This window comes from Cervus elaphus, chromosome 23 (assembly GCF_910594005.1).
Source record: "Cervus elaphus chromosome 23, mCerEla1.1, whole genome shotgun sequence".
NCBI lineage: Eukaryota > Metazoa > Chordata > Mammalia > Artiodactyla > Cervidae > Cervus > Cervus elaphus.
The window spans coordinates 76448518-76468695 of NC_057837.1; the positions used below are offsets into that span (position 1 = coordinate 76448518).

General features: G+C 39.5%; 1 protein-coding gene across 2 annotated transcripts in view; it reads left to right on the forward strand.

Moving 5' to 3' along the window:
* The first annotated feature begins 1138 nt into the window (after positions 1 to 1138).
* CSE1L (chromosome segregation 1 like) overlaps positions 1139 to 20178 on the forward strand; it is a 35048-nt gene continuing 16008 nt past the window's right edge. The window contains exons 1-8 of one of the 2 annotated variants that reach the window (XM_043885122.1): positions 1139 to 1280; positions 10169 to 10264; positions 12531 to 12673; positions 14950 to 15051; positions 15124 to 15269; positions 15624 to 15714; positions 17331 to 17438; positions 18897 to 18989. In XM_043885122.1, coding sequence (XP_043741057.1) covers positions 10174 to 10264; positions 12531 to 12673; positions 14950 to 15051; positions 15124 to 15269; positions 15624 to 15714; positions 17331 to 17438; positions 18897 to 18989 — 774 coding nt within the window. In that variant the 5' untranslated portion in view covers positions 1139 to 1280; positions 10169 to 10173. Of the gene's footprint in view, positions 1281 to 1372; positions 1501 to 10168; positions 10265 to 12530; positions 12674 to 14949; positions 15052 to 15123; positions 15270 to 15623; positions 15715 to 17330; positions 17439 to 18896; positions 18990 to 20178 lie in introns of those variants that run through there. The other variant, XM_043885123.1, reaches the window with a different exon arrangement.

The following is a 20178-nucleotide window of genomic DNA, read 5'->3' on the forward strand; positions in this document are numbered from 1 at the left end:
TTTATATACGGCATTTAATTCAACATTCAGCAAATATTTATCGAACAGTTACCTTGTGTTAGGTGCTGGGGTACAGCTGTAAATAAGAGAATGCCCTTGTTTGAACAGAGTCCTTAGGTATGCAGTCAGGGGACAATTAAAAAAAGAAACAATTGCAAGGAGTGATAAATGCTGTGAAGAAAATATAATGGAGCTAGGGCCACCAAGGGCTTCCCTAGTGGCTCAGAGGTTAAAGCGTCTGCCTGCAATGCGGGAGACCTGGTTTTGATCCCTGGTTTGGGAAGATCCCCTGTAGAAGGAAATGGCAACCCACTCCAGTATCCTTGCCTGGAGAATCCCATGGACGGGGAGGAGCGACAGTCCATGGGGTTGCAAAGAGTTGGACACGACTGAGAGACTTTACTTTCACTTTTCAGGGCCACCAAATAAAATATTGGACACCTGGTTCTATGTGAATTTCAGATAGATACTGTTTTTTTTTGTTTTTTAGTGTAAGTACGTTCCATGCAATATAGGTAGGAGGCTACATCATCTGGCCCCTGAAGATCTAAGTCCTTTTCCGGCCATGCTCCCACTTCATTTTTTAAGCCCCAATATAGCCGGGTCCTGCCTCAGAGCCTTTGCTATTAGCATCCCCTCTTCCTGGAAAGCTCTGCAGGCTAATCTACAGCTGTCTTCTTGTTAAACTTAAGGTCACTTGTTTAGAGGTCTCCTCTGGCCATCCCCTTGACAATCTACGTCACTGCCTGCCATATCACTGTCTTTCAATCTTCTCACTGCACTTATTAAATCTGAAAAGATCTTGTTTATTCCTTTCCTCTCTTTAAAACAAGTTCCACAAGGGGCAGAAAAGTTTTCTATCGGAGATGCTTTGGCCATGACTTTGGACAGTTCCTTCGATAGTTGTATAAAACCCACTAGATGCCTGACTCAAGCCCTGACATCAAAAGAGGGCACAATTCAGCGGACACACGCCGCATGTGTGCCCTTCTCAGAACCAGGAGAGGGATGCCCACTAGCGCGGTCAAAGAGCATTGCCGCGCGTGACGTCAGCCCCCTCAGAGCGGGGCCGTGATTGGTGATTGGAATCTGGGTGGAGCAGAGCGCCCTTGGCCCCGCCTCTTACTCGGCCCCGTGTACGCATGCGCCCCGGCCGCAGCCTCCCTGCCGCGCCATTTTGCCGGGGTTTGAATGTGAGGTGTGGAGCGGCGGTAGGAGTGGAGAGTGCCGGCTACAGTCCGAGACTGGGCTTCCCTTCTCCGTCCCCGCGTCCCCACGAGGTGAGGCGCAGGCCTGCACGGCCTGGTATCGGGGCCTCTCGGGACCGGGCTGGAGGAGGGTGGAGGCGCTCTCTGCGCTTCCGAACGCTGGGAAGCCAGGACCGCACCTCCGGGCGAGAGCGGAATATTGGCCGGTGTCTGGCGCAGCGCCCGGGGGCAGGGGCTTCGCCCTCGCGTCTCGCCTCCCCTGGCGGCATCCCAGGTCTGAGGTGCAGGTTCGGTAAGCAACCCCACCCCCGCCCGGGCCTGTGAGGAGCGAGGGCGGCCCGGGCGAGGCCTAACCCGTGCGGCACGAGCGCCCGCCTCTTCCTCCCCAGCGCCGCGCTGATTGGCCGCGCTCTCGGGGCGGCCTGCTCTCATTGGTCGCACCCGTGCGTCCGTTCTCGGCGCGCCCGACCGCCCGCAGCGTGAGGCGAGTGCGGCTGCGGGGCCTGGTCCGCTGCGGGGCGGGCGTGCGAGCCGCCGTCCAGGCCGTCGCCGCTACCCTGGACCTCCCTTTCCCGTTAGGGCGGCGGCGGTGGCGGAGCGCCACACCGCAGAGGGCTTCGGTCTCCGCTACTGTGAAACGGGCCCGGTGATCTCACTTCGCTGAGTTGCTCCTGAGGGTTAGACTGTGGTCTGTGCCCCCGAGGGGGTCCGTGCACCTGTCGGGTGACCCAGGGTCCGCCTCTTGAGGAACACCTATGGTGTGGTAGTTCGGAGCATTGGGATTCAGCTTAGGAACGGGAAGGCCTGGATTCGTTTCCATATTTAACCCCTCCTTAGGGCTGGTCACTTCATCTCTCCGAGTTTCCACTTCCTCATCTGGAAAAGCGGGGTTGAAAACATCTACCTCGTAAAGTGGCTGCGGGTCCCCTGAGTTCCTACCCTGGTTTACCAAGCTCCGTCTGGGGTGACCGTTGTCCACCTCTCCCACCCACCTCTTCTCCTCCTTGACCACTGTAGCCATGCTGCTTACGTTTTCTTTTTCTTACATGTTCGGAGCGCATGTCCTCCAGAAAGCGTTCGGACGCGCCTTTCGTTTGCTTGGACATGCCAACAGCAGATCTTTGCAAGACTGGTTCCCTGTCCTCCAGGTTTCACTCACATTACTCGTTTTTTTGACCAACCTTTCAAAGGATCTCTTTCAACTAGTCACATCACTCTAGTTTTATTTACTTCATAGTTTTCTATTATGTTCTAGGACTTCCCTGGTGGGCCTGACGGTAAAGCGTCTGCCTACAATGCGGGATATCCGGGTTCGATCCCTGGGTCGGGAAGATCCCCTGGAGAAGGAACTAGCAACGCACTCTAGTACTCTTGCCTGGAAAAATCCCGTGGACGGAGAAGCATTCTAGGCTACTGTCTATGGGGTTGCAAAGAGTCAGACACGACTGAGCCACTTCAGTTTTTATCATGTTCTGGAAACATTAATAGTTTACTTGGTTATTGTTTTTTTCCAAATTTCAAAAGCCGGTACCTTGCCTGTCTTGCTGCTGTAAGCAGATGGCCAGTGCTTGCCACATGGTAGACGCACAAGTATTATTCCTTGAAATAATAATCCACGGAAAGGGACTTTTTACTCTTGGATTCTACCAGTGCTCTTTTTCTCCTCCTCTTGGACCACCATAGTGAAGAGTTTTGCCCTTTTTTGTGTGTCTCCGTTTTTCACATAATTCGTGGGACTGGATCTACCCAGCCTCTTACTTTTTTAAGACCCTGTATTTCTTTACACCAGTGCAGGAGAATTCTTTGTTCCCTTCTGTTTACTTTGATTTTTGCTGGTTGGGAGCTAGGATAGAGGAGAGCCATTTTCTGTAGAGTATTAGATAGGTTTGGGGGCAGTGCTCTACCTTTGGTATTAATTTGTTCCTTTATTCATTTAATAACTTGATAAATTCATTTAATCCACTTAATCGCTTTGAATACAGTGAAATTTATCTTTTTTGTCTCAAACAAAATGGACAGTTCCTTCCCTTGGGGAGCTTATATTCTAGTGGGGGAAAGAAACAAGATTACAAATAAATGACTTCAATAATTCCAGACAAGTGACAGATGAAGGCGACTTCCCTGAGGAGGTGGCATTTGAGCTGAGACCAGCTATGGAAAGATGAGGGAACAGATCATTCCAGGCAGAGAGAATAGATAGTACAAAGGGTTCAAGGAAAATCGAGCTTTCAGAGAGTAGCATGTGAAGGAACAGGTATCTAGAGGTCAGATCACGTGGGGCTTTGTAGACAATGTAAAAAATTTGGATCTACATCTCAATGGTACATTCCTGTGATTAGAAAGCAGAGGGTGGACTGAGGTGTTGCACTGTGTTCTTAATGTGTGTGTGTGCCAGATAGTTTTCATTTATTGGATCTCTCTCTGTTCCCCCAGATGTAGGGCCTCTGGAGTGGTTCTCTAATGCAGAGGAAATATCTTAAGGAAAAGGCATACATCTTGGGTCAACTTACGTCACAGATGTCTGTGGTGGCCTTGGAAAGCAAAGCTTTTATTCCAAACGTCTTCATCTGTAATTGAGGACCTCTGAGAAGAGGCTCGACTTAGGTCCAGCCAGTCTTTCAACAAAAAGTCTGGCATAATTGATTTATTGTGGTACATAAATTAGTGTCCAACTCTTTGCAACCCCATGGACTGTAGAGTCTATGGAATTCTCTAGGCCAGAGTACTGGAGTAGGTAGCTGTTCCCTTCTTCAGGGGATCTTCTCAACCCAGGGATCTAACCCAGGTCTCCTGCATTGCAGGCAGACTCTTTACCAGTTGAGCCACCAGGGAAGCCCATTGTGGTACAAGTTTTTCATGCATTTTTTTGGTAGAAATTTCCAAAAATAGCTCAGTGGAAAAGTAAAGTATCACCCTTCATTTAAAGGCAAAAGTGAATTTTTTCATTTCTAGTTTGTCTTTAAAGTCAATAATGCTTTTTACATTTATATATTGCACATATTTCAGAATGTCAGTGTACCTCCACCTCTGGCAAATAAAGATAACTAGACCTTGATCTTGCTGATGCATTGTGAATACCTGTGGAGTATTCTCTAAAATTACCTGATTTGTCATATTTTCACTAATCAGGACTAAGCTTTGGATTTAGAGACACTGTCACTGAGGAGACAGAAAAGGGATTTTTTGACATTTAGTCCCTTAACATTAAAAATATAAGATTTATGTAGTATTTAACTTTTGGGGGTTGTAGCATGCATGTTTATATTCCTCCAGCACCAGCACCACCACACACGCGCGCGCGCACACACACACACACACACACACACAGAGTTTTAGCACATGTTTATATTTCTTCACCATTGCGCGCACACACAGACACAGTTTTAGCACACATGTTTATGTTCCTCCACCACCACCACCACCACACACACACAGTTTTCCCCCGATACACTTTGTTTTTTAAACCCTAGCACTTCAACTTCGTCATTTTGTGGGGGGTCACTGTGCCCTTAGAATCAGTTGTCTCCAGCTCTTCATGTTTGTCAGTTGACTGAATAAATGTGAAGAATGATAGTGCTTTTTGATGGGGGAAAAAAAGATCAATAAAGGGTATGTAGCTTTTGAAAATAGTAGCACAAATACATAGTAGGTGCTCTTCACTGTTTTAAGAATCTGGGGAGATTACAGTGGACAAAACACACAGTCATTGCTTACAGTCTAATGGAAGGAGAAGCGTAGCAAACAAGAAAGCAGTTTATAGGCCTGATTCAGTTTACTTGGAAAAGCAGGATCAGAGATGAATGGAGAGTGACTGAGCTGGGTGCCGTTTTAGACAGGGTGGTCCAGGGCAGCATCTCAAAAAAGAAGAGACCCGAGTGAAGCAGGGAGTGAACTACAAAGCTCTCCAGGGGCAGAGCTGCCTAAGCGGAGGAGACAGTAAGTCCTAACTCCCAAAATAAGCACTGGCAAATATGAACAATAATACAGGATAACGTTCAAACTCCCATTTTCTTTGAAACATTTTTGAATGAACAGAAACTAATTATGTCAGTATGTTGGTCACTATTTATCTGACAGATATAACGTGAGTTCCTACATTATGTCAGGCTTGCTAATAACTGATGCTCAGAGAATAGTCTCCAATCCACACTGGATCCATGTTTTAGCCGGTTGACTGACATATTAGCTTATCCATTAGTTTATGCGCCAAATGCTTAGTGAATACTGTGTGCCAGGCAATGTTGAAGGTCCTGGGCTACAGAGATGAGCAAGACCTACAAAGTCCCTGCCTCAGAGAGCTTACAAATAAGAGATAAAAAGTCAAAGATATCTCAGATGAGAATAAGTGCTGTGAACAGTGCGACAGGGATGAGGTAGATGATGGTTGTGGAAGGCTTTTTTGAGGAGTTGACAGTGGGCTGGATAGATGCCTGATGTCAAATTAGAAGGCAGGGTTATTACAGTCAGGGAGAACTCTCGTCTGGTTTGAGGAACAGAAGGCTTTGGTGGCTGAAACATAATCAGCAAGAAGAAAGCCGGAGATAAGGTTGACAGGTGCCAGCTTGCGTGGGACTCTGTCATGAAGAAAGTTAGTAAAATGCAGATTTATTAAGGAGTGTGTTTAAAATTTAAACTCAACAAAATAGGTTCAATTAACCTCTGTAATCCCCTAAACACACATGCTACCTTGTGTAAATCCCAAAAGGTAGAATAATTTGCATGTAGCAAAAACTGACTTTTTTTTTTTTAGCTCATACATACTGATGTAAATGGTTTTCCTTGGCAACAGCAAACTTTCATGTTTTCATAACAGATTCAGCATTTCAACACAAAAAAGAATGGGAAATAAATTGATTAAATCACTGCTTTCCGGCCTGTGTTCCGTAATAAAGTGGTTCTGTGGCCAGGCTCAGGGGGAAGCTCTGGAGTAAACAACGTTAAATGGGTAATTCACTCTTTGGTTCTTGAAGCTTTTAAAGTGCATCTCCAAAAGAGAGTGAATATGATGCATAGCATTTTCCAAACCTTTGGTGTAAGAAACAGGAAGAGTTGCTTCTCAGTAAGTTGTGTGTGTGGTTGAGTGGAACTTCATGTCCATAGCATGGTTTGCCCTGGATTAAAGGAAGTGAATATATAAGTGGTGGAGTCTACCGAATCAGCCAGCGTGTTTGCTTCCCTTGTGGTAAAAACGAGTGTGTTGAGAACACAGATAGCTTCAAAGATTGGTCTCCTTCGAAGGCCATGGTTTCTGGCTATGAAGGAGTACTCTTCACAACCTCAGCATTAGCTGTAGCCCTTTATAAAGCCTATTAATCATTTGTAATATATTAGATGTGGATTTTTTTGGTCAGTCATAGCATATTCTATGATTTATATTTAGTTTTAAGGTTTAAATATTTGAAAAGTTTTTTATTGAGATATAATTAAGATGTAACATTGTTAGGTGCACAACATAATGGTTTGATGTGTATATATTGTGAAATGATCACAATAAACCTAGTTAATTAACGTCCATCATCACACAAAGTTATAAATTTATTTGTCTTTTGTGTTCTGAACTGTTAGGATCTACTGTTCTAGTAACTTTGAAATATACAACACGCTGCTGTTAACTGGAGTCTGTGTGTTGGACATTGCATCCTCGTGATTTATATGTTTATTTCGTAACTGGAGGTTTGTACTTTTCTACCCACCTTCATCCATTTGCCCCTGCCATGCAGTCAACCACCAATCTGTTTGTGTTTTTTTAACCAGTCTGTTTGTTGTTGTTTTGCCATGCCCACACCAATCTGTTTTTTTGTTGTTGTTTTGCCACACACCACAGTGTGTGGGACAGACGGAAGCCATGCCACCTGCATTGGTAGGCAGAGTCTTAGTCACTGGACCACTGAGGAAGTTCCCTGATCTGCTCTTTTTATCTATGATTTTTTGTTTTTAAGATTCCACATAGAAACATGATCATGTGGTATTTCATCTCAGTTCAGTTGCTCAGTCCTGTACAACTCTTTGCGAACCCATGGACTGTAGCATGCCAGGCTTCCCTGTCCATCACTTAACTCCCGGAGCTTACCCAAACTCATGTCCATCATGTCAGTGATGCCATCCAACCATCTCATCCTCTGCCGTCCCCTTCTCCTGCCTTCAGTCTTTACTAGCATGAGGGTCTTTTCCAATGAGTCAGTTCTTCGCATCAGGTGGCCAAAGTATTGGAGTTTCAGCTTCAGCATCAGTCCTTCCAATGAATATTCAGGACTGATTTCCTTTAGGATGGACTGGTTGGATCTCCTTGCAGTCCAAGGGACTCTCAAGAGTCTTCTCCAATACCACAGTTCAAAAGCATCAATTCTTCAGCGCTCAGCTTTCTTTATAGTCCAACTCTCACATCCATACATGACTACTGGAAAAACCATAGCCTTGACTAGACAAACCTTTGTTGGCAAAGTAATGTGTCAGCTTTTTAATATGCTATCTAGATTGGTCATAACTTTTCTTCCAAGGAGCAAGCATCTTAATTTCATGGCTGCAGTGATTTTAGAGCCCCCAAAAAAAGTCTGTCACTGTTTCCCCATCTATTTGCCATGAAGTGGTGGACAAGATGCCATGATCTTAGTTTTCTGAATGTTGTGTTTTAAGCCAGCTTTTTCACTCTCCTTTTTCACTTTCATCAAGAGGCTGTTTAGTTCTTTGCTTTCTGCCATAAGGGTGGTGTCATTTGCATATCTGAGGTTATTGATATTTCTCCTGGCAATCTTGATTTTAGTGTGTGCTTCATCCAGCCCAGCATTTTGCATGATGTATTCTGCGTATAAGTTAAATAAGCAGGGTGACAATATACAGCCTTGACGTCCTCCCTTCCTGATTTGGAACCAGTCTGTTGTTCCATGTCCAGTTCTAACTTGCTTTTTTTTTTATTTTTTTCCACTACAAAATCACTTTTTGTGGTTTATTGTAAAAGATCTAACTTGCTTTTTGACCTGCATACAGGTTTCTCAAGAGACAGAACAGGTGGTCTGGTATTCCCATCTTTTGAAGAATTTTCCACAGTTTGTTGTGATCCACACAGTCAAACCCTTTGGCATAGTCAATAAAGCAGAAGTAGATATTTTTTCTGGAATTCTCTTGCTTTTTCAATGATCCAGTGAATGTTGGCAATTTGATCTCTGGTTCCTCTGCCTTTTCTAAATCCAACTTGAACATCTGGAAGTTGATGGTTCATTTACTGTTGAAGCCTGGCTTGGCGAATGTTGAGCATTACTTTGCTAGCATGTGAAATGAGTGCAATTGTGTGGTATTTTGAACATTCTTTGGCATTGCCTTTCTTTGGGATTGGAATGAAAATTGACCTTTTCCAGTTCTGTGGCCACTGCTGAATTTTCCAAATTTGCTGGCATATTGAGTGCAGCACTTTCACAGCATCATCTTTTAGGATTTGAAATAGCTCAACTGGAATTCCATCACCTCCACTAGCTTTGTTCGTAGTATTTTTGCTTCCTAAGGCCCCTCCAGGATGTCTGGCTCTAGGTGAGTGATCACACCTTGGCGATTATCTGGGTCATGATCTTTTCTGTATACTTCTTTTGTGTACTCTTGTTACCTCTTCTTAATACCTTCTGCTTCTTTTAGGTCCATATTGTTTCTGTCCTTTATTCTGCCCATCTTTGCGTGAAATGGTCCCTGGTATCTCTAAGTTTCTTGAAGAGCTCTCTAGTCTGTGGTATTTATCATTTATTTCACTTAGTATACTGCCCTTAGGATCCATCCATCAAATGGCAGGGCTTTCCCTTTTTGTGTGTGGCTGGTTAATATTCCATTCTGTATGTATACTACATTGCATTATCCGTTGATGAATACTTAGGTTGCTTCCATGTGTTGACTGTTGTTAATAATGCTGCAGTGAACAGCAGTCAGCGGGAGTACAGATATCTCTTCCGGTTAGAATTTTCATTTCCTTCAGATAAATACCTCGAAGTGGAATAGCTGGAACATGTGGTAATTCTGTTTTTAATTTTTTGAGGAACCTCCATACTTTTCATAGTGGCTGCACCAATTTACATTCCCACCAACAGGGTACCAGCGTTTCCTTTTCTCCCCATCCTCGCCAAATGCTTGTTATTTCTTGTCTTTTTTATTATAGTCGTTCTAACAGGTGTGGGGTGATAATCTCATTGTGGTTTTGATTTGCATTCCCTTGTGTTTAGTGATGTTGAGCACCTTATCATATTTTCTTTGGAAAAATATCTATTCAGTTTTTCTGCCCATTTTTCAATTGGACTCTTTTTCTGAGTTGTATGAGTTTTTTGTTTGTTTTTTTTTTTTTAATTTTTTATGTTTTGGATATTAATTCTTTATCAGATATGATTTGCAAATATTTTTTCCTATTTAGTATGTTGCCTTTTCATTTTGTTGATGGTTTGCTTTGCTGTGCAGACATTTTTAGTTTGATGTCATTCCACTTGTTTATTTTTGCTTTGACTTAGATTTTGTGTGGAAAGTTGCTTTTTAATTATGACCGCAACTGTCACCTTATGAACCCCAAAATTATCTTCCCAGGTGCAGATTATCAGTATGTAGTTTGTTGTCAATACCTATGGCTGCATGTTCTACACAAAAGAATTTACTCTAGTTTCTTTAATCTCAGAACTCAATGGGATCCTTATTTTACTGCTTAAAAATTTTAATTTTTATTGTGGGGTTTTTAAAAAATCTAATAATTTGTCTTTTTAATCTTTAGTTTGTGACATGTTTCTTCTTCTGTATCTCAAAATTGTCTCATCTCTGATTCAAAAAAGCCCATCTTCTGGAACCTTGTCTTGGCTAAGAATAAGGCTTATAGGCGATACCCAAAGCATATCAAGTAGATGACTTTCAGAGAGGAGGACATCCATAATGTAAAATGATTCTCTTATGTGAATCCCTGTGTGTTCACGTGATAAATTACCCAAACCTCATTTTTGTTTTAGGCTCAATGGCAATGGAGCTCAGTGATGCGAATTTGCAAACACTAACAGAATATTTAAAGAAGACTCTTGATCCTGATCCTGCCATCAGGCGTCCAGGTAAGGTGAATAAATACTCTTTGTGGTTGACTTATTCTTTTTTTTTTCTTTTTCTTTTTTTATTAGTTGGAGGCTAATTACTTTACAATATTGTAGTGGTTTTTGCCATACATTGACATGGATCAGCCATGGATTTACATGTGTTCCCCATCCTGAACCCCCCTCCTACCTCCCTCCCCTGATTTATTCTTTTTTTTTTTTTCCCCTGATTTATTCTTGAAGGATAGGTGAGAGAAACCTTTGTGCAATCTGTCTGTTTGTAAATTTTTAAAAAGAGATTAACACTTGAATTCTTAGGCATAGTTTATTTTTCATTTTCTGGCCTAAAGTGTTTAGATAGCTGCTTACAGCTGCTATAATATATGGTAGTGGATTTTTTCCTTGTTTGTTTGTTGTGTTTTTGTTTCTTGAGTAAAATAACTTTTATCCCTTTTGGGATAAAAAGGACTAGTAAGTTTAGGATGCTTTGTTCATTGACCTTCCTGAAAATCCCTACACCTTCCTGTTTTAGAGATATAATATGCAGAACATAAAGGTAAGAGTTAATTGCCTTAAAAGTGAGTAAGTGAATGAAACTAGGTAATCCCCATGTTGGGTTTGATTTAATTAATATTTTAAGACCTAGGGTTCCTCCTCTTCTCCTCCTCCCAGATTTGACCAGTTTTCATTAGAGATTTAGTGTAAGCTTAAAATTGCAAACTTGAATGCCTGTAGGAGTTGCACATGAAGGTAAAATGGTGGGGGGTGGGGTGCAGGCTGTGGGGTTAACTGCCTTGGTTAAGGGGCAGTTATTATTAATATTTGGAACCATCTAACTCGGGGGGATTCAAACCAGTCTTGCAAGATCAGATTTCCAGCTTTGCTTGAAAAATAAGGATACTTATATGAAGCGTTCTCATTTTTAAATGATATTGATTAACTTCAAAAACTTTTGAAATAACACACAAACCAAACAAACAATTTCTGGGGGCCACATGTGTCTCATGGGTAGTAAGCTCATGATCCTTGCTGTGAGCCATATTAACCAGAAATGCTCTTTATCTGCTTCTTCAGAATTTACTGATGTGCATTCTCATAAAGAGAATTTTGGAAGCACTCCGTGAAAACCCAGATGAATGTGTGCACATATGTGTTGTACGTTATATATAGTAAATAGAATTATTTGTTTGTTATTTACATGTTAATGCATCCATCCTAGTCTAGAAGGGCCTTTGTGATTTCTGTGAGGGAATTTTCCTGTTAGTGCTTAAAGAAGTAATTTATTCTTGGATAAAAGGAAATTAATGGTTCTAGTCTTAGACTTCGCCAGAAAGCCTCTGCCAACACTGTTTAATGAAAATTATTTTTAATAACTCTCTTTGTAAGGTGGAGGTGCTCTTGTTTTATGAATCCAGGACAAAATGTAGGAATAAATCGATGTTTCTAAGAAGAGTTGCAAACATAGATTTCACAGGGATTGCCGGATATGAAATATTGACCAACCAAATATTGAAGCAACCAAAGCCTTCTATAAAACCATATAAACCATAGTGTGTCCCCTCTTGAAAAATTTTTTTTAGTTCAGCATTCTTTATCTTTCAGTCTATCATTGTGTCACGTGGTAGACACAAAGCAGGGAGGATTTGAGGGTGGAAGTTATGTTTAGTTTGAAAAGAATACTGAGGACTAGTAGGATAGAATAAGGACTGGACTAAAACTTTTTCAGTGATGAAATCTGCTAGCTGTGTGATCTTTGACAAGCTTACTTAACCTCAGTGGCCTTGTCTTTAAAGTAAGGGTAATACTACCTACTTCTCTGGGTAGTCGTGACAACTTAACATATGTGAGTCAAACATCAGACCCATATGATTAATAATAATATATATTAAAATGAATCAACAAATTTAATCTTAATCACAGTCCTATAAAAGAAATGTCACTACCATTACGAATAGTACTAATAATAATCCTTCTGGAACAGGACAGGGTATGTGATTTTTTTGCCCTAAAGTTGCTTAATGTCTCTGAAAAGCAGATTCTCTTTCACATGAGGTGATCATCTGATCAGGCCACTTCATAGGTTTGTGAGATGAGTTATTGGTGAGTTAATGGATAGTAAAGTAAACTGAAAACCGAGATACTATATAAATTTAATGTAACATCATGTACAGTTCTAATCTTTCTATTTGTTGATGCTTCAGTCAGGAATATACATAGTTCACATATACATACAGTCATAAGATTTGGTTTTAATAACACATCTTCTAACATGGGAATTGTTTTCCAGCTGAGAAGTTTCTCGAATCTGTAGAAGGAAATCAGAACTACCCATTGTTGCTGTTAACATTACTAGAGAAGTCCCAGGATAATGTTATTAAAGTGTGTGCCTCTGTAACATTCAAGAACTATATTAAAAGAAATTGGAGAATTGTAAGTATTTTGTGAGTACCTAGTTTAAGACCCTTCATGTTTAAAAGATTTATATGGGCAGTGTTCCTGAGTGATTCAGATACAGTTTAAAGATGAAAAACAGGACCCTCCTCACCAAATGTTAAAAAGTCAAACCCAAAAACATACAAAAAGTGTAAAAATACCATAACCAAGTGAGATTTATCCCAAATATGCATGGCTGTTTCAGCATTCAAAAACCTATAGACTGAGAAAAGGTAAGTCACATTATTATTTCAATAGGTGCAGAAAAAGCCTATGTCAAAGTCCAACATCTATTCATGGTTAAAAACTCAGTAAATTTGGAATAGAGGGGGACATTCTCGGCATGATAAAGACTATGAAAAAGCTATAACTAATATACATAATGGTGAGAAACTTGAAACCTTCCCACTAAGATCAGGTGCAAAATAAGGTGGTCCCCTCTTGCCACTCCTTTGCAATATTTTGTTGCAAGGAGGTCCTTGATAATGTAGTAAGTAAGGGAGTATACCATTTGGGAAGGAAGATATTTTTAAAACTGTCTTTGTTCACACAAAGTTCCCATTTTATTTAAATTCATATTGATTGAGTGAACTTCATAATCCGGGCTGCTCGAGAGAGTGAGACTTAGTTTTAACCTCCAATTTGTGTTCTGTTATTGTTGTTTTGTTTTGTTTTTTTGTTTGGTCACGCCCTGTAGCATGTGGGATCTGAGGGATCAAACCCGTGCGTCCTGTATTGGGAGCATGGAATCTTTAACTGCTGGACCTGGAGGGAAGTCCCATGGTTGAAATTTAACTTTAGCTCTCCGCTGAAGAGACACTATGTGGAAAGTTACACAGTCTAAATGAATAATTGAAGCAGTTTCTATTGTGGACAAGGAAAAATTGCATAAAGCTGGAAAAACCACATTTTAAATAAATAAATATATATATATATATATATATATACACATATATATATATATAATGTGTATAATGCATTTGAAGTTTTTGACAAGGGATTTGTCCTATGTCTTGGATATGAAAATATTTTCTAATTATAAGGTGAATCTTAATATGCTGCAAGTTTATTGGGGGCTTTCCAGGTGGCTCAGTGGTAAAGAGTCTACCTGCCAAGCAGGAGATGCGGGTTCGATCCCTGGATCAGAAAGATCCCCTGGAGAAGGAAATGGCAGCCCACTGCAGTATCCTTGCCTGGGAAATGCCACGGACAGGAGCCTGGCCGGCTACCGTCCACGGGGTCACAAAGAGTTAGACATGACTTGGTGACTAAACTACCACCACTCCAGGGTGAATCTTACTGTGCTCTAAGTTTAATGATCAGTATAAAGTTATACATTGAGAAACAGAAACGGGTATTTTCCCTACCTTAGCTTTTGACAGAGGTTCTAAAATTGGGGGTGATTTTGCCCATCTGGGGATATTTAGAGATTTTTTGGTTGTCACTGGGGGTGGGGGGTGTTTCTGACAACCCGTGGGTAGAAGCCAAGGATACTGGTAACCAGCCTACAATGCACAAGAAAGACCCACAACTAAGATTTATCTGACCCAAAATGTCAGTAATGGCAAGGCTGAGGTAACCCTGGGTTAGGATAAAGAAAAAGGAATGTTTTTAGTAATAATAGTAATCACATTTAGAAGGTATTAAAGTTGACAGAAATGGTCAGTTTTTCTAAAAAATCAACTTGACATCTGCTTATTCATTGAGTCTTTTTTCTTCATTCCATAGAAGAATTTAAAAATAGTTAATACTGTTCTTGAGCTTCTGTAGTCAAGTGTTCTCACATGTGGTGAAGAAATGAGTTGGTGAATTTTAAGAATGTTTAAAAATCCACACGTCTACTTGTAGACTTTCAAGCCCCATCTGTCTTGATTGGTAAAACTAGTTAGACTCAGAATCTCTTTGGGCATTGTAGTCCTGGTTGCATTTGAACTGGTAATGGTCAAGAAGTTTTCACTGACAAGACCTTTCTTTAAAGAACTTAAGGTAATGATCAAATTGAGGATGAATATGGGCTGAGTAGCATATATCTGAAGATTTTAACCACGTTTTGATTAATTATCATATAGAACTGAGATTCTCACTTGACATCAAAGAGTTAGAGAAGCTGATTATTAAAGGAATCTGTGACCCATTCATACAGGAGAAAAGCCCTGTCTTCCTCTGTTTTTCTTAGGAAACCAGGAAATGAGAAATGGTTCTGTTTTATCTACAAAGGCATACAGTCATTGGTATGAATTTATGTTACTTGCTCATTAATGTTTTGCTTTTAGGTTGAAGATGAACCAAATAAAATTTGTGAAGCCGACAGAGTAGCCATTAAAGCTAACATAGTGCACTTGATGCTTAGCAGCCCGGAGCAGATTCAGAAGCAGGTATGTGAGGCCCTGCTTGTTAGGGGGCTTGTTTGTAGAGGTTTCGTCTAATTAGTGTCTTTCCACCCTCAGTTAAGTGATGCCATTAGCATTATTGGCAGAGAAGATTTCCCTCAGAAATGGCCTGACTTGTTGACCGAAATGGTGAATCGCTTTCAAAGTGGAGATTTCCATGTTATTAACGGAGTCCTTCGTACAGCACATTCTTTATTTAAAAGGTATTGATATGTAAATTGATATTTTAAAAATACTTTTTTCAGGTGTTTTTGCTTGTGTGTATTTTTGTGACTTGTCATTCTTTTATAATTCTAGAATAAGAACATAAGCCTCTTCATTATCATGTTTGTTTCTTATTAGGTGTAGGATGTTTATTTCATATTTCCCTGTTACTTAAAAAATACCTGATCTTGATAAATTGTGCTTGAATTCCCTTTTTATTTCAGAAAGCTGTCTGGCCATAGATTTTTGTCTAATCTAGCCTTGAAGACCTAAAGTCAGTTAACAAAAATTTGTGAATTTACCTATTTTACATTGATTTTTTTGTTGTTGTTGTTTTTTTTGTGATTTTTTAGATATCGCCATGAATTTAAGTCAAACGAGTTATGGACTGAAATTAAACTTGTTCTGGATGCCTTTGCTTTGCCTTTGACGAATCTATTTAAGGTATGCAATAACATTTTGGTGGTATTTTTTAGTTACTTAATATTTTAAAGAACTTCAATATTTGTATAAATTTTAAGAGATTGCTTTGAAAGCTTATTTGATAGGTCATGGTTTACTTTTAAAAACTTTCAAACCTATATCTAAATAGAGAATATGGTATAATGAATTCCCATGTATTGACTGCATAAGTTTAACAAGTTACTAGCATTTTGTTTCTTTTTACTTTGTTTTATCTTTTTGATTTTGTATGAATAGTTAAAAGCAAATCCCAGGCATCATATTATTTCACTCAAGTATTTGTGTATCTCTAAAGGAATAGGTCTGTATTTTGGGGTCTGTATTTTGATTTGACTGTTTATGGAATTTAATTTATATACACCATTGTATAGTACATAAGCAACTTCCCTAAACATGTTCTTCATCTTTCTGAGAATCCTTTAAGATTGAAAAAGAAGTAATGTCAACCTTTTTTTTTCCCCCGATAAGGAAAGAGGAGAGTTTGGTCTCACAAACAATAAAAAGAGCCAGGCCTCAATAGTTTTTCTAACTCGAGAAAAGCATCTTATTTCCTGTTTTCAAAAAGGAAAGGTTATGTGATTGTCACAACTTCTAAATTATAGAGTATGTACAGAATTTTTCATGGTTAGGATATCTTACTGATAGTACATTCTTACTTTCAAAAATAAAATTGGACAAAATGTGATCATTTTTTTCACCTGTTGGATTGGCAGAGGTTTTTTTATTTCTTTTCAGTGACATTAAAAGTTTTAGCCAGGAACAGGTAGAACTGGTCGGGGGGATCTTTTCGCCAGAGTGCACTGAAATGAATACTAGTGTCCTCCCCATTGGATTATAAATGGTACTAGCTTTCTGGAGTTTTGACATTTCAATGAGAAAACCATAACATTCGTATTTCCTGACTCCAGGATATAGTTAGCAACATTTGTTGTGTGTCTTTTACATAATAGATGTGCACGAATTACCAAGACCTCTTATGTATATTTTCTCATTTGATATATATTGCATAGGTATTACTCTTAATTACAGATAAGGAGATGGGGGCTCTGAAATAACTTAACTCAGAGTCATGCTCATGCGAGTAAGAGTCTGGGTTGTATCTAGATCTGTCTGGCTTCCAAAACCCTTACTCACAGCATACCATTCTGCATTGGTAATATAGTTCTAGAATCTCAGACTCAGAAAACTAGAAGTGTGTGTACAAAGTTTTGTAGATAAACATGTTTATTGCAGTAGAATAACAAATAGTTGCAAACAACCTAAAGGCCAGGTTGCAGGAAATTATTTAATGAACGCATATGAAGGCATTTAATAGTCTTAACATTTAATACTTACATATATACACAAAGGAGAATAGAAGGATCTAGTCTAAAATATTAATATTGGACTTTGCAGTAGTGCTACTATGGACAGTTTAAAATATATATACTTTTAAAGTATTTTTCAAAAATCTTAAATGAGTGCACACTGCTATTTAAAAGCCAAATTTTGGAGAAGGTATATAAATATTGAGTTGGCCAAAAGGTTCAGCATAGTACAAGGTTTTTTCACTAAGGTTTACGATACACTGAAGCCATCTTCCTAAATTCTTTTCCAAGGCCACTATTGAACTCTGCAGCACCCATGCAAATGATGCCTCTGCTCTGAGGATTCTTTTTTCTTCCCTGATCCTAATCTCAAAACTGTTCTACAGTTTAAACTTTCAGGTAAGTTTTATTTCTTGCTTTTGGTTCTTATTCTTTGATGTCAAATGTAAAGTTTTTCACTTGATAAAGACTTCCTTGCTAGCATTGCTTTCACCCCCCCCCCCCCGCCCGAAGGATAAGTATTAGTTGTTTTGTTTTGTTTTCTGATTCCCCCCACTTTTTATCTACAAATTCTGTTCTATTTTATAGTATAGTTCCTAGACATGTTAGTGGGTAGATGTTTCATAGGGAAAAGTAGCATTCTCTTAGTATAGTAAGTTAGGGAAACCCCACATCCTAAATGACTGTTGGGGTGTCATCCTATATTCTATTTTATTGAAGACACAGAGCACATTCTCAGGCCTTCCTCTTGTTCATTTAAGTGGGTATTGACGCTGGGGGAACCCTGTTTTGATTAGAGGCCTCTGGCTAGGTAATACCAAAAAAAGTTTATAGCTTTTAATGGAAGCATATCGGGTAGACAAAACAGGGCAGAAGCAGGCGTGGGAAAGTATAATGAACCAGAACCTCTGTGTTTCACAGGAAACACGGACACAATCTCAAAGTAGAAAATGCTTGGTCACCCTGTTGCTAGTGAAGTAGTGGCCTCCAGTCATTGTTTCTGTTCTTGAGTCAACAAGAGTCAGGGCTTCAGGACAAGAAGGAAGTCTTACTGGTATAGATTCCTATACTGAGATTTAAGAGGAAGGATGTGGCCTTTTCGTTGACTTTAGCCAGAGCCAAGTACCAGACTTAATCATCCCAACATTACTCCCTCATAGTGGTAGGGACAGCATTCCTAAAAGGAATAGATAGAATGAATAGGAGATGAATAGCCCAAAATGGCATACCTTCATTTGTGTCCACCTGGACAGCAATTTGAGAAATTCTTAAAGGGTACCACTGGGTTTTTTTGTTTTTTTTTTTAACACCTTTGAATTCTACTTCCTAGAAGTCAGGTAGAATGAGGTGCTTAATAGTTTGTTAGTCACGAAAGCCTAATAAGTAGGAAGGAGGCATAATCTTTACCCTTGGGGGATTATTCCTCATTAAGAGGGCAGCACTGTGCCACAGGAAATCAGTAACTGTATCAGCCAATGAGCCTGACTTGGTGGTCATCTTAAAAACACTGCAGTAATTCAGAAAGGAAAAGAAATGTATCGGTAAGCACTGTGTTGGTGTAAGGGAAGTCTTTAGCCTTAGCTTGACCTTAAAGGAATAAGTAGATTTACATTGGGACAGGAAACAGGCGGCATCATTTGTGATTGAAAGCTTACGGAGACAGTCAGAGTGGTTTACTCAGCTGCCAGACCCAGCTGGAGCAGCAAATTCTTGTCAAAGTAGATACTGGTTGACACAGCTGAGAAATGTGGACTTGAGTCTATAGGCATGTGGAAAACATTTGCTGTCATGGGGAAAACTTATTCAAATATAATAATAATTTCAACCCAAAGTTTCAAGTCACCATTTATTCTTTAGGATCTCCCTGAATTTTTTGAAGATAATATGGAAACTTGGATGAACAATTTTCATACTCTTTTAACATTAGATAATAAGCTTCTACAAACTGATGTAAGTACTATTTATTTCCTAAGTAGGCTTTTTTAAACTAAGAATTATTTGAAATACAATATTAAATGTCAATTATATCTCAGTATTTTTAAATGTTAAAAAAGAACTATTTGAATACCTCTGAGAAGATTGGAGAGAGGATAGTTAATTCGTCTTCAGAAAAATGTAAGTTGAGAACATTTAGCATTGTGTTTATTTATTTACTCTTGCATTGTTAATAGATAAAATTCTAAGAATGCAAGTAAAATTTGATTATGTGGGATGTTCCACATTTGATTATTTATAATGTGCAGAATTACTCTTATAGTACTGACTCAAGTCACAATTTATAGGTAAGGCTATTTCATTACATTATTGAAAGTAAGTCTTCAAGAATATTCACATTGTGAGCATTTTATGAAATAGAAAATCACTTGTCATTGAAGATAGTAAGAAAACTTAAACCTTTGTAATAACAGCCTCTCTTGAAAAAGTCATCTACAGTGCGGGAAAGAGGGTACATGAAAGTTTGTAATGTGTGTAAGTTTCTGATCTGGGTTTTGTAATAAGCGCTTTTCAACATAATAACACTTCTGTGTTATTCATTTGCTTATTTATTATTATATTTATGATTTACTCTTTCTCAAGAAACAAAAAATGTAAAAGGTAATATAGTAAGAATACTTCAACACCAGATAAAAGTTACAATTGGTGATGCAAATCTGTTTGGGGAGTGGTGTACAGAGGGAGAATATTACTGTGGGTATACAGCACATTTTACCTGAGATTTACAGAGAGGATGCAACCAAGAAAAGGGTTCCTAAAAAATAACTTCTTCAGTCCACTAGGGAAGAAAGCACCCCCTCAGAAAACAAGCTTGTCTTTACACTTAAGTCTAAAGGAAGTTTCTCACACAGGATTCATTTAACTGTGTGTCATCTGTGATACTTATGCTTTGAGGAGCTGTACTTTTTGTCTCTTCTCAATTTGAGTTCTTTGACACATAATATAGCTCAAAAAGTATTTGTGGATTGCTGCTGTATGTCTTAAGGATTATTTTACCAGTCACTGTCATGGTTGCGAGTGGGGCTGGCAGACTTTTCCTGTAAAGGTCCCGGTATTTTGGACTTGTGTACTATATACTCAGCTCTGCAGTTGTAGTTGAAAGCGGCCATGGGCAATACTATAAGTTGTATAAATGAAAACAATG